We start from the raw sequence: 14,787 nt of genomic DNA, 5'->3' as shown, positions 1-14,787 counted from the left end.
TAAGTATCTTTTCTCTATATATATATATATATATATTACTATTTTTAGAGGTCGTAATACCTTACTATCTCAGTCTTATGACTTAAGCATAAGATTAAGTATGGTAGGGTGTTACAAAAGTTATAATAATGATAATAAAGAAGATGGTAGTAGTAATGATGAAAATTGGTTCTATTATTGAAAAGAATTTTTTGGAATTTAAAACTCCTATAAATTATAAATAAAATTTCACACTATTAATTTCTATTATTATTCAACGAATTTTTTAACAGAGAAATTATATTGTCCCAAAATAATTTTATCAAAAAAAAAATAACCAATCAAATAATTAATCCAACTAAAAAACACAAGAAAATAAACTTCACCTTTCCAAAACAAAAGAAGCTAAAAAAATTCATATAAGTTAGTTTAAAATACCACCAAAAACGAGATATCCATCATAAAATCCTTGAACTTATGGGAATATAATCTCATAATTCCCAAAGAAAAAGGTCTCCAAGAAGCAGAGTATTCAACACAATAAAACAACATAAATACCATTTCAATCCACCTGACCAAAAAAAAATCATATTAGCTTAGATAACTAGATATAATCATTTACTTGTTAGTTGTGACCACTCTTAATTCTTTCTTTTCTGAAAATATATATAGATCAAATAATACTATTACACTATCTGATGAATATTCTTAATATTGCTGTGTTTTATCTACATCATAACTATTCAACAATATTTTTATGTTGGCTAACAAAGCTTAATGCAATCTTCTTCTTTTATCTGGACTCAAAACAGATTATGTTAAAAAAAATGCAACAAATTTGACATAGAAAGAGTTACAACATTACTACCATAAGCATCACAAATTCACAACTTGTTAGTGAATCCAGTAAACCTAAGCTTATTTTCTTTATATTTCAGTTGCAGTCAACAATTTTTCAAATAACTTTTTTTTTTCTTCTTTTGTGTTTGAGTATTGCACAAGTATTTTGCAATTGAATGTAATCATCATTCGAGTTTATATCCACATTATGTGGCACCATTGTGAGATTGACTTAAACAAATGAAAACTACTTTTATTATTAGTGGATACTTTAGTTCCATATGTGAGTCAAACACATTACCCTTCCCCACATTGTAAATTATTTATACATTTTTATAAATGACAAGTAACTAAACACGCTTATCGATCCTTCTAGTGACGTTGGAAAGACCCTGTTACTAACATCCCAAAGAGCACAGAAGTCATAAGAGCATGTAAAATGAATATTGCAACCTGCCAGAGAGTAGCGATACTATTTTAGATTTTTTTTTTTTTAGTTGTTCATCGTATTCTTTAGCTCAGCAAATTAAAGACAATTCTGTTGCGGATCTGATTTTTATTTAAAGGTCTGTTACTGACTAATAAACTATTGTATATACAAAATGAGATTCGAACTCTCGATACTTACTTAATTGAACAAGTGAGCTGAACACTCAACCAACTCAAATTGATTGACATTGTTTTAAATTTAATGAGGTGGGTTAATCTTTTTTTTCTTTTGGTCAAGTGTGGGTTAATATTTTTGTATAATAAGCCAATTGGTTTGTTGAGACACTTTCTTGGCCATAAATGTTGAGGCACATATTTTGGTCCGGATAGAAAATGGGTTAGATCGCTTGGAAAATTGGAACAAAAAATTGTTAACAGCTTAAAGCTTTGGTGCAAACTAATTTGGATTAATACAGTAATTAGTTCATTAGTTTATTTAAACAAATAGTAAAAATTCTAATTCTATTTATGTATGTAGTAATTTATTAACTAACAATAAATTTTTAAATAAAATTTAAATCTACAATAAATTAATTTTTAGTTTACAGGAATAAAAGATACAGTAAAAAAAAGTTTGGTACATGTTCACTCAAAGCCATACACTTTAATTTGGCCATTGCCACCGTATAGTCACCATGGACATCAACTAATCTACAAAATTTAAGAAATGGGGAAATAACATTTTAACGTGAATTCAAAGTATGTAAAAATATCAAAGTATATAGAATTCAAAATTCATATGTTGTTAGAAAGAAGAAGAAATAAAATGTGATAAACTGGTAATAAAACAAACACATGCAAAGTAAAAAATCTATGGAAATGATGATAATGAATAAGCTTTAATAACAAAGTAAACAATACTTCACAAAATTTTAAAGTATTACAAAGTTTCAAATAACCTTTGCAAAAATTCGAAGGTTTGTAACAATCAAATTAACAAGAAACAAAAAAAAGTAACTTTGTAGAAAAGGAACGGATTTTTTTAAATAAATAAGATAAATATTTTAAGGGTTAAGTATGATTTTGATTTCAAAGATATAGGCCAAAAAATTTTTTGTCTCCAATCTTTTTATGCATACGGAAATAGGTAATTTGTAGAGTTTTTACCGATTTTTGTAAACTTACTTATCTCATTTACAGTGTAAATGAAATCAGTATAGTCGTATCTCATTTACACTATAAACGAGATAAGACACAAACTCACCTACACGTATCACGTTTGTACACGTGTTATGTCACGGGCCTTATCCCGTTTACAGTGTAAACGAGATAAGATTGGAGTGCACCTATAAATGAAACTCGTTCATAGCGCCCCCTCACTCACTCTCAATCCTCCTTAACCCTCATTTCTCTCTTTCTCGCACATTTTCTTGATATTTCTGAGTTGTCCGAACGTTATGGTGCACGGATGCATGGGATCCTGACATCAACCACCTGAATGGTAGTTGGCACATTGCAAGAGCGATCAAATAAGAGGTTAGTATTATTTTCGTAGTTTAAATTAATAAGGGTATGTGATTATAGTTAGGATACTTTTATAGATTTAGTGTTTTAGCACATGAATAGGATGGATTATAATTAGGTAACTCAAAAAATATCCAAGATTATGTCGTAAAGCAATACGAAAACTCCAAGGACAACTATCAGTAAATTGCCAGCAACGCACGTTGTACTTTAACCGATCCGATTCCACAACTCGATATTCAGCACTTCTCCAAATTTTGTAATTCTTCACGCCTTGCAGTACGGCCTCTCTGCTTCTGAATCTGTGACCAACCCTAAACTCCACACCACCATCAGTGCTGTAATCATCTGTCCCCATATTGGAAAATGAAGTTACCTCATGCATCACGTCCAAATTCAATGTATGGTAGTGGCTGAGTACAGTTGATAACTCAAAAATTGGTTACGGAGTAGGCAAAAGGTATCAAACTGATCCACCAATGGGAGTCTCTGGTATGAACTCATCCTCGTCATCATCCTCAGAGGACCCACTTTCATGGCTATCAGCAACGTACTCTTCGTCGGACTCCTCATTGTCAACGTCCATATCTACCACTGGACTAGCACAGTGCAAAAGTCGTGGTGCAAGAGGCGGGTCATCCTGTACAATGTTCGAGCTAGCAGAAACACCACTACAAACATCACGAACCTCTGCATAAAGCCTATTACTTGTTCAACCATGATTCTCCTGTGCACATCAAACATTATGCCAACATCCTCATCGCCATCGAGTCAAAACAGACAAAACTGAAATACACCATTCTCCATTGGTGCTAGCAACCTATACCCAACTCTTTCAATCTCATTTCTCTCCCCACCACCAACGTGCGTCAATATCAGACTCTTTAACTCAACGAATTTGCTCTATGAGTTTGTAGCAGCGCAGAATTCTCACACTCAAATATAACTCCGATGTCACTGTTTCTCATCTGACAGTTAGGATACACCATCACTACAAAGAAACCACTACCACTAGACATTTTTACTAAGTTTTTCGATGAAAAATGGAAGAGAAAAAGGATTAAGGGTTTTGTGGAAGAATACCAATGGTTGGAAGATCCTTTTATAGCTGATTGATTTTTGTCATACTATATCTCATTTACACTGTCAACGTTTTAAGTCACCACGTATCTCATTTACAGTGTAAACAAAATAAGATAGTCGTATCTCGTTTATAGTGTAAACGAGATAAGTAAGTTTACAAAAATCGGTAAAAACTCTACAAGAAAAGTAAAATGTGAAAAGAACCCTACTCAAAATTTAACTTAGAACAGAACACAATAAGTCGTTAGTATATACGAGTTTTTTTTTTAACTTTTCTGATACAATATTATCACACATTAAAAAAATTGATAACCATATTAACTTATTCTTATTTTATTTAACTAAATACGTAGGACCATGTGTACACGTTCATAAATAAAATAAGGTGTTTGTTTTGATACGATGATGAATTCATACGTACCGGTACCATAAAATCATGGACAAATTAGAACATATGTGGATTATATTTTTCACGTCAGTAATTAATTTTTCTTTTTTTAAATATATATCATATCAATACTTTTACTAAATCACCCATATACTTTAATAAAAATAAAAAAATTATTAAATTTTTTAAAAAAGACTTAAAGATCCTTTTTCTATATTAGACAAAAACTACCCTAATCTTTTTAATTTAATCAAAATTCAAATTGCTTTAGTTTTAAAATTTTAAATTTGAATCAATTTAAAAATCAAAAACAAATTCATTTCATTATTCATATACACTAAAAGATTGCTTCGTTTCTCATGAACTCTAATCTAATCTTTCCTACCCCCATTCATACCAAAAAGAACACATCTGAAAAATTGTTCTTCATCATTGTATACCAGTCTACCAATAAAGAGCAACCTCACCCCTAATCCCCTACCTAGACAACAACAATCTATTCTCACCCTTTCCCTTCCTCGTAGCCACGCTCCCTTCATGCAATATCAGCACACACCAGCAGCCTCCTTGTTGTTCTCCGTCGGTCTTCACGCAGTAGCAGCACGCACCAGCAACTTCCTTGTCATTCTCTGTCGTTTTGCTCTCCGTCTGGACAAAGAAGAAGAAGAACCTAGTTCCACCAGCAAATATTTTTCTCACGGCACCGTCGGCTCCGTCGCCGTTGCAACTCATGACACCGCTCTCGTTGTTTACTTGCATTTCTTTGCCAACACCATCCAGGTTCCTCAGTAAAGACTTTTTCTCTGTTAATTTATCAAATTATTTCTTAATTTCTTCGTGCAACCTCTACAAAATATTGAATTGCAAAATAATTTCTCATTTTGTTATTATACTTGAATTATATCCATTTTGGTAATTCACTATTCAGCTGCTTTTCTTGTAATACTCCAAATTATTCTCTTTGAAAATTGCGGTCAAGTCTGGATGATTTGCTTAAGTTCATTTTGACTTTGTTTAGAGTATATTTAGGTCAAAATCATCTCCACGTTGTTGATATTATAGGTTGTGTACATGTGTTTAAGTTTCCAAACAATTCTAGTTGTTGGTTATGGTTCTAGCTGAGTTCTTGTGAGAAGTACCTAGCAAAGCATTAGTAATCTGCATTGGCTCAATGCTTATGCCCGAATTATATGAACAGGCTTCATTGACATAATAAGTAAACTGTTCCAAAATTATTGTAGTTTATTACTTTTAAATGCTCAAAGAAAATTTTTTGAATTTACTATTGACTTATTTATACTAATTGAAAGGAATAGAGTGTCAAGTTACTTATTAATGCTGAAGCCTGATATTATATATATTAATTCAAGTACCTATCGAAACTTTATACTCAGAACAACAAAAGCTTATTCAATAGTATCAAATGAAGTTCATGATTCGAACATTCAGTTTAACAAAAAATTGTGCCTTTAGTTTAGCAAAATTGGAGCATTATACATTCACAAATCAGCATACTACTTATGATTGTACTACTTATTTATGCATTGTTTATGGATTTTAGCCTTGGTCATTTTCCAAGTTTCATGTCTAATCATTTAATTACTTCTATTGGTGATAAAAATTTCTGGTTGTCTATATTTTGGTTATGGTATATATGTAGACAGATACATATTTCTATCATTAGTATGCGTCTGCTGGGAAACTTATGAGATTACATTTACTGAAGTTCTGAAATTGATGTGATAGTTTGTTGAGTTTTATGATCCAGTTGCTGGGCAAAATTTTCTAGATGAAAGGGATTTAAAGTTATATAATTTGAGATGATTGGGGGTAAGCATGCCATATTTGTTTCTCTCTTTCTATGAAGTGCAAAGTGGCAGACTGCCACAAAAATTAGGTCTGGGGTATTAAATGAAAATGTCAATGACACCTTCCACAGTCCCCAGTAGGATGGTGGCTCCTAACTATCACGTAAATATAAAGTACATGTAATAAAAATGAAAGGATTGGATTCCATAATTGCATAATTTCATAATTGAAAGGTATTGATGTAATGCATAATTGCATATCCATAATCCATCATAATAATAATAAAAATGAAAGTATTCGATTCCATGGACAACAATGAGCGGTGACTAATAAACGCCAATAACTAAACAGCCAGCTTAGTTGGTGGCAGTGACAGTATGGTCCCCCTCCCCTTGCTCTTCATTTCTAAGCTGCCCAAATCCCTATCTCCTCTCCTCCAATTTAACTTACTCCTCATTTTGGAATGGTTTGCCAAGTTATATAGGAAGCATTTTATGACCTACAGTTTACATTTTGTAATAGACATTTAAGCTATTTAAATTGATACCTATGATTTAGTGAATTAGTTAAATTCAATTTATTGCTTAATTGTATGCTAATTTTTTCCTCTTTTAATGTTCAACTCAGGTGCAAGAATTACACTTTATTATACCTGATTATTTCTTTTGAGTGGGGTAGTGATACACCCTCTTTTTTATCATCAGGTTAGTACAATGTATATTAAGACTGCACATTCATGTATATTCTGATATACTAGAAACCATGAGAGTAGACTGCTAATTATTTCTTTATTAGGCATATATATCAATTTTATAGATAAAGATGATGCTCCTAGCTAATAAGTCAAATATATTTTATTTGAATACATTGTATCCTTGTTTTTAAAAGAAATAATGTAGAAAGTTAACAAGTCAGAGAATTTTTTCCGTAACTCTTGATTGTCATAAAAATAAGGGATAAGTATTGTTTTGGTCCCTAATGTTGAGGGTCAGAATCGAAACCGTCCCTGATGTAATTTTTTATGGGGAAGGGGAAGGGGGGACGGCGCTGGCGAAGCTTGGAGCCACCGTCGCCGTCGCTGTCGCGAGCCAGGGAGAGAGCTTCTGCTTCTGCACCGCTGCTCCTCACTGCCGCGTTCTCGCCACTGCTCCTCGCCACCTCGTCGCTACTCCTCGCCGCCTCGCCGCTGCACCTTGCCACTTCTACTTCTTGCTTCGGCCTCTGTTTCTGCTTCGTCTTCTGCTTCTTGATTCTACCTCTGCTTTCTGTTTCTGCTTGAGCTTCTGCTTCTGCTTCTACTTTTAATCTGATTTTGATTTGTTATTTTCTAATTTCATCATTGTTGTGTATTGATTTGGTTGTTGAATTTAATGTTGTTATTTATGGATTTGAATAATATTTTAGTTGTTGGTGTTGTTGAATCTGATTATTATTTGTTGTTGAATCTGATCATCATAATCCCTAAATTCCTAATTTTTATTGTTGGTTTTGTTCTTGTTCTTATTTCTGGATTTTTAGATTGCTGTTGCTTTTTTGTAGATTTCTGGATTTCTGGATTTCTGTTCTTGTTCTTATTGTTGGTTTTGTTCTTATTCTGGATTTTCCTAATCTGTTCTTATTTCTTGTTCTTGTTCTTGTTTCTTATTTCCCTAATGGAATAGGAGCTAGGAGGATTATAGTGACAGGTCTTCCCCCTATGGGATGCTTGCCACTAATGGTGACAATAAACAGCTTCTTACTAGGCCCAAATTGGTTAAAACATTTGTGTAATCCAAAACAGAATCAACAATGTGAAGCCTACAACACCAAGCTTAGCTCCAAAGTTTACTCACCCCTTTTGGATATGGTGTAAAGTCCTTCTTATTTCTTGTTTTTGTTCTTGTTTCTTATTTTCCTAAATTTATAGATTTTTTATTTTTGTAATTGAAGATGAATTTGGGTATTTTTAATTCTTGTAATTAGATTTTGTTAACTGTATTTAAAAATTTGAAATTTTGAGTTTTGTTAATGGAAGAAGAATCTGTTCTTCTGGAAGAAGAAGAACAAGAGAATTTGTTCTCCTAGAAGAAGAAGAACAATAAGAATGAAATGGTGGGAAAAGGGTATTTTTGTCATTTAGAAAAAAAAATTATTAGAAAGGACGATTTTAAAATTAAATGCAACATTAAGGATTATTCTAAATCAAAAATTACATCAGGGACGGTTTCGATTCTGACCCTCGACGTTAGGGACCAAAACAATACTTATCCCTAAAAATAACATTCTTATGCAATAATAACTCTTAGCTTTCATAGAATTTGATTGACTAATAATTTTTGTCATAAAAAATTGAGCTCATTTTTGCTTATTCCATTCTCCTAGCATTTAAGTAGTAGTTAACATGTTAAAATTTTAAGTTCAGTTATGGAGGATGATGGCAAAGAGTCGTATAAAGATGGTGATCACCCTGAGGATTTAAATTTTGAGTATGAAAGCAGTTCTGATGAAAGTGATGATATGGTGGATGTAATTATAGATAAGGCAGAGGCTGATACAATTAATTTTGATGGTTTTGAAAAGTTGATAACTGATTTGACCATCGAAGATATATAGAAATTGGTGTTTGATACGGAATCTCAAGTTGGGAGTTTTATGCCAATTGCCAAATATGCAAGTGCTATGGATTTGTGTCCCAAAAAGACTTGAAGACGGTACATGCTAACGGCAAAATTAATACAAGACAATTGGTTTGCAATAAAGCAGGAGAAAGACATTGGAAGCACCTTAAAAAGGACAATTGGCAAAGATAGCATAGGGCAATTACTCATGTTAATTACAAGGCTAAGATTCATTTTATTCATCACTATACGAGAGGTAAGTGGAAAGTCAGTATCTTTGAGAGTGAACACAATCATCCACTGTGTCCGCCTAAATACAGACATCTTATTGTTGTGAATCATTGGCTTGACGCCGATAAAACACAAGCAGACAGCTTACGAGTATGTGGTGTTAAAACCTGTCACATAATAGGTTATATGGTTTTCCAAAAGGGTGGATACGATAAAGTTGGATTTACCAACAAAGACCTACATAACCACATTAGTAAGACTAGGCATGGCAAAGTGAAAGACGGTGATGCTTTTGCTGCGTTGGCCGATCTATTGTCCAAGTTAGACAGTGACCTGTTATTTCTAGAAAAGTTCACCTTAAAAGATGGTAAGTTGGATAATTTGGTGTGGGTTGATGAAGCAAGCGTTGTTGATTACGAATGTTTTGGCAATGTACTGGCTTTTGACACCACATACAAGAAAAATGTCTACAACAAGCCCTTAGTCATATTTTCAAGGACCAACCACCATGTCAAAATAACTATCTTTGGAGGTGCCTTGCTTTCTGATGAAAGGTCTGAAACATTCAAGTGGACACTGAAGGAATTTTTGGAAATCATGTCTGACAAACTACTCGGAGACATTGTGACAGACGAGGACCACGCTATGAGAGACGCCATCTTAGAATTATTTCCTGATATACCACACCGCCTTTGTGAATGGCATGTCCATCATAATGCAGTACAGAATATAAAAAACAAGTATTTTTGGGATGACTTTAATGTATTATTATATAAACAGTTTATTGCAAAAATATTTCAAAAAAATCAAGTGAGATCATATCGAAATACGGACTTGCTGAGAATGAATGGGTCCACGGGTTTTATAATGACAAAATGAAGTGGGCTACGACATATTTGAGGGAGCACTTTTTTGGCCCATAAGAACTACATCACAGTGTGAGGGAATTCATTCATTATTGAAGAACTATGTTGACAGTAAAACCAGTCTCTTTGAATTCATGCATAAATTCAGTGAAGTACTAAGGTATTACCGAAACAACCATCTTACTGTTGACTTTGATACCTTTTATAAGTTTCCTGTTTTGACTACGTGCTTGGAAAGTTTTGAGAAAAAAGCTGCTGAAATTTATAATAGAAATATTTTCAAACTTGTAAAAGATGAGATAGAAACAGCAGGTGCATTAAATGTGACTGAATGCCCAAACAGTGGAGATATTGTTGAGTACAACATGAGTGAGTATTTTAATCAGCAAGGGCTATTTAAAGTATCTTACAATAAAGACAAGGACCTGTTTGTGTGTGAATGTAGGCTATTTGAGACTCGTGGATTATCGTGCTCCCACATCTTTGGGGTCTTGAAGCATCGCAATGCAAAATGCGTCCATTCATCTGTTATCCTTAAAAGATAGACAAGAGATGCAAAGAGTGATTTTATATGCTCAATTGGAGAGCAAGACTCCGCTGATGATATAGTGCACATACTTAGATGCAGTGCAATGGCATCAATTTGTTGGAAGTTCTTTGATATTTCTTCAAAAAATTCAGCCGACTATAGGAAAATCTCAAGTGAGTTACTTAAACTAATTTCAAAGGTGGAAAAAAAAAGCGGTGCACAAGCAAGGCTTTCCCCCACATCAATGCTAATAGGTGATCCAGCTATAGTAAAGTCAAAAGGTGCTCCAAGAAAAGTTTCAAAAGGCCAAAAGAGGCGAAGATATTCACATTGTAAGTCAAAAAGGCATTTCATTAGGACATGTCCATTACTCGTCAACGAGGACTCACCCGTTGAATACTCAAATACAGAAGATGAACTAATGGTATTAATATAATGCTTTTTTTATGAGTTACTTTATGCTTATCTATTATTTTAGTGTCTTTTGTAGAACTAATAAATAATGCTATATTTTAATTAAGTTTTTATTTTTTTAGCAAGTTGAGGAATGTAATGCTAGCAAACAAACTTGCTCTCAGGATACAAAATCAGTAGAAAATTCACCCATGAACAATAACAACAATTTTAAAGTAAGCTCTTATCTATGTTATACCATGTATCAAATTTATCATCATTTCAATTCAAATTTACAGCAGATTATTCTCGTGGTGCTTATATTATTTCTTCTCTTGTCTATAACAAAAAATTCAAGGGTAGTGAAAGCAAGAAGTTTGTATCTAAATTAAAAGCTACACCAAAAATTAGAGCAAACGGTAAAAAAGGTCGACAGAAGGTAACATTTCGCATATCTAATCATTTATATTAGGGTATTCAAGAAGAAAAATTATAGTCTTATTTTGACTTTAGATCGTTTCAATCCAATAGTATAAGTGCAACTGAGAAAACAAGGGAGAGTGAGATCAAGACTTTTGAGAAAGTCTTACTTGTCTCTACCTTGTCTTACTAGTTTCTTTTTAAAATTTTGTATCGTAATTGTTTGAAAATTCTGATTTATGTTCAGACTAAAGAGATCACTCTAACTCAAAGAACGTTAAAATAAAAGACCAACACATTAAGAATAGAAGTGTCGGACGTTTCAAGTGCAGCCACAACCAAGAAACCAAGATTGCTTCAATATCCTATGCATCATTATCTAATGGTCCATCCTTATCAATCTTATGGTGGAGCCCTCCATATTCCCTTTCATCCTGTTCAAAATGGCACGGCGTACTTCAACCATTATCCTTCTACTGCCGAAATTGCATCATATCCTCAGTTTTCCCATGTCTCACCGTAGTCTAGTGGACCCAGTGATAGGAATACATGGGTTGGACTTTTGAATGATGTCATCAACAACAAAATTCCATAGGATCTATATATTATATTTTAAATTTTCTACATCTTTTATGGTATAGGATCTTGAATCATAGATGTTTTTTGTACCTTTGCTACTTTAATTTCTAAACATATTCTTTTGTGACATTGAAAGGAATGGACATGACATAAGAGACTATTTATTATGGCCGTTCGTGCATGTGTTCAAATTATTGAGTAGATGTAGAAATATATGAGTGGCTTTTGTGCTAGCTATGATTTAAGTTATGATGTAGTTGAGGAATTTGTTTTCTTTTCATAATTCTTAGTTTGCCTACTTAATACCTATAAGACTGATACAGAAATTATTGTTTGACATGATGAAAATAAGATTGCAGGATGAATGGATTGACTGAGTATGAAAATGCAAAAATCTTTTGAAGCATTTGTCCCAGAATCTGTATATGGTGATGCCTGTAATTTGGTTGAATATTGCAGTTTTAGATTCTTGTCACGAGATGTGCCGATATTCATTCTTCCCTTAAGGTTAGTCTTTGTTTTTTGTTTCATTATAGTTTTATTTATTATTATTTTGTTTGCAGCTACCATATTACAGGCACTAAAGGTATATACTATACCCGTGAAAACCATATTCCAATGTTGATGTTGTGCATGTGACTCGTTTCATAGGGCTTGCTTCTGTTGGAAATAAAGATAAGCAGGTCTGGCCATTTACTTATTCTTTCATTGTCTGTCCTTCATTTTGATTAGTTGTTCCTCCATGATTCTTCATTTGGTCATATTTGTGATAACTTTCTTGGCTAGAAAATGTCTTATTCTTTTGAGGAATGTCCCTAACCAGCTATGCACAATTTATTTGTGTGTATTATTACTTATTAGTTACTCTCTTTAAAAGGTTAATTGCTTTTTAATATTATCAATTTCTTCACCTCTTTTCAGAAATTTATTCATGCACTTTCTCCCACTCCATCATCTACCATGTCTTCTACTGAGATTGCCATGGAAATCACATATAGCACCTTATCACCATACACACTTTAAGCACAGTGTGCAGAATGAAGGCGATATGCCTCCTTCTAGGCAGCCTGGATTTGAAAATACTAGGTCTTACTCCTCATCTTTATTTACTTGATATCTTTCTTGTTCACTCGGAATTTCATTTTTTAGCCTTTTTGTTTGACAAATCTTTATATTACAACTGCAGATCAAATGAATATTGGTTTTGCTTTTCAAGCCCCAATGTGGAGTCTCACTTGATCATAAGTATTAGTGAAAATCACTACTTGGCACTGGCTAAAGGTCCACTTGTTGAAGACCATGTGCTGATAGTACCAGTTGAGCATATGCCAAGTACCTTGTCTCTGTCATCTGAATTTGAAGTTGAGCTCTGTCAGTTTCAGAATAGTCTTCAAAGGTATTGCAAGAGCCAGGGAAAGGAAGTCATCTTTCTTGAGTGGGTTTTCATACGTGCCACTCATGCAAATCTTCAGGTAAAATAAGTAATAGTAGCTCTTTGCTTGACGTGAGGTTGCCTCTCCTCCCCTAACTTTCTTCTTGTCCCTTTTCTAGTTCTATGATATGTTGACTCCACTGTAAATCTCCATTCTGTTTATCTTTTTGCCCTTTGGGTCAGCTATTTTCTGCTTAATAATACTAGTATTATGTCAAATATGTTTGAATTTCATTTTTATTATGTGATTTCTGCTCTTACATGTAGGCCATTCCTATTCCATCTTCCAAAGCAGTTATAGTTGAAAAGGCATTCAATTTAGCTTCACAAAAGATGGGATTTAAATTTGTGTCCAAGAATTGTAAGTATTAATCTTCTGGTCATGCTTTCTATTTCATTTTTTTGTTCTATCTACTTCTAACTAACCTTTCTTCCCCCTCTTTGTAATTTCTTGTTATTAGTCCTAACTTACTATTGACATGACTTGAGAAATCAATTCCAATTTGTTTATTCTGGAAAATGATCTACACTTTGATTCATTTTAGAGTTTATATTCATTCTTATGTTCTTTATTGTGACAAAGTTGATAGCATTTCTGATGGAAGAAAATTTCTGAAGACACAAGCTGATGAGGAGTCAAGTTTGTCCTATGCCGAAATCTCAGGAGGCATCATTCTGCTGCACCATGTTGAGGAGAAAGTGAGATTCCTTGCCCAATTTGGATGTGAGGTAGGCATTTAACTGATGGAATGCTATGCTAATATAAGGATGAATAATATACTTCTTAATCAGGTTTTTTTTCCAAGAGGACATCAACGATTATCATTCTTTTACTTATAAGGAAAATTACTCTTGTACTCATCAGTTTAAGATTGGAACTTATAAATTTGACTCAAGTCCTGGCAGGGTTGCTCAATATGGAAGACAATGTAGACTGGAGGAATTGCAAACATAACAAAAAGGAAGAAATGAAAATCGTAGAAAATTTGTGATAAACCCCAATTTTTTGCTTTATCTTGTATTTAATTTGGGAAATTTTATCACCTTTTCCCACATTTCTTCAATAAAATAGCATGATTTTGTAATTCTCCCTAAATTTGTGCTTAAGTATGAAAACATGCTTTTTAGGCCTTAAAATAGCTAAATTTAATTCACCTTAATTCCATTCGATGCCTTGATATGTTTGTTAAGTGATTTCAGGTTTAGAAGGCAAAGATTGGATTGAAGGAATGAAGGAAAAGCATGTAAAGTGGGAGGACTCATGAAGAAATGAAGGAATTGCTAAGATGTCAATCCTGATCTCTTTGTACTAAATTGACCATAACATGAGCTACAGAGGTCCAAATGAGGCGGTTTCAGTTGCGTTGGAAAGCTAACATCCGGGGCATCAAAATGATATGCATTTTTCCATAGTTACCTTGCAGTTAGATAACGCGCATGTGTCGACCATGCGTGCATGTTGCAGGATCAGCGTGGGCCATTTTTAGCAACTCATGGCCAACGATTTCTAGCTCATTTTGGGTCCAATCTAACTCATTTCTGATGCTATTGAACCTAAGGATTGAAGGAGGATGAAGCAAGTAGTCATAGTTGAGTTTTTATCATGTTTTAGATTCGAATTCTAGAGAGAGAAGCTCTCTCTTATCTTTAGAATTAGGTTAGATTAGATTCAAATATCTTCTCAGATC

At 33.4% G+C, this 14,787-nt stretch overlaps 2 protein-coding genes across 2 annotated transcripts; both read left to right on the top strand.

Annotated features, from left to right (window-relative positions):
- LOC107636773 (protein FAR1-RELATED SEQUENCE 5-like) lies at positions 9,067–10,291 on the top strand. The gene is made up of 3 exons (XM_016340260.1): positions 9,067–9,574; positions 9,661–9,739; positions 9,859–10,291. The coding sequence occupies exons 1-3, from the start codon at positions 9,067–9,069 to the stop codon at positions 10,289–10,291; spliced, it is 1,020 nt and encodes a 339-aa protein (XP_016195746.1).
- Positions 12,716–13,988, top strand: LOC110271543 (zinc finger CCCH domain-containing protein 64-like). Its single transcript, XM_021122516.1, has 4 exons — positions 12,716–12,753; positions 12,854–13,139; positions 13,367–13,460; positions 13,683–13,988. The coding sequence occupies exons 1-4, from the start codon at positions 12,716–12,718 to the stop codon at positions 13,838–13,840; spliced, it is 576 nt and encodes a 191-aa protein (XP_020978175.1). The 3' UTR covers positions 13,841–13,988.

Source organism: Arachis ipaensis, chromosome B04 (genome assembly GCF_000816755.2).
Source record: "Arachis ipaensis cultivar K30076 chromosome B04, Araip1.1, whole genome shotgun sequence".
Taxonomy (NCBI): domain Eukaryota; kingdom Viridiplantae; phylum Streptophyta; class Magnoliopsida; order Fabales; family Fabaceae; genus Arachis; species Arachis ipaensis.
This window is presented reverse-complemented; position numbering and strand designations above follow the sequence as displayed.

Excerpts from the sequence above, each read along its gene's own strand:
- LOC110271543 (XM_021122516.1), top strand. The coding sequence starts at position 12,716 with ATGCCTCCTTCTAGGCAGCCTGGATTTGAAAATACTAG. Across the intron at positions 12,754-12,853 it reads CCTGGATTTGAAAATACTAG|ATCAAATGAATATTGGTTTT; the intron begins GTCTTACTCCTC and ends TTACAACTGCAG. Across the intron at positions 13,461-13,682 it reads TAAATTTGTGTCCAAGAATT|TTGATAGCATTTCTGATGGA; the intron begins GTAAGTATTAAT and ends ATTGTGACAAAG.
- LOC107636773 (XM_016340260.1), top strand. The coding sequence starts at position 9,067 with ATGGTTTTCCAAAAGGGTGGATACGATAAAGTTGGATTTACCAACAAA. Across the intron at positions 9,575-9,660 it reads TGATATACCACACCGCCTTT|TTTATTGCAAAAATATTTCA; the intron begins GTGAATGGCATG and ends TTATATAAACAG. Across the intron at positions 9,740-9,858 it reads GAGAATGAATGGGTCCACGG|TAAAACCAGTCTCTTTGAAT; the intron begins GTTTTATAATGA and ends CTATGTTGACAG.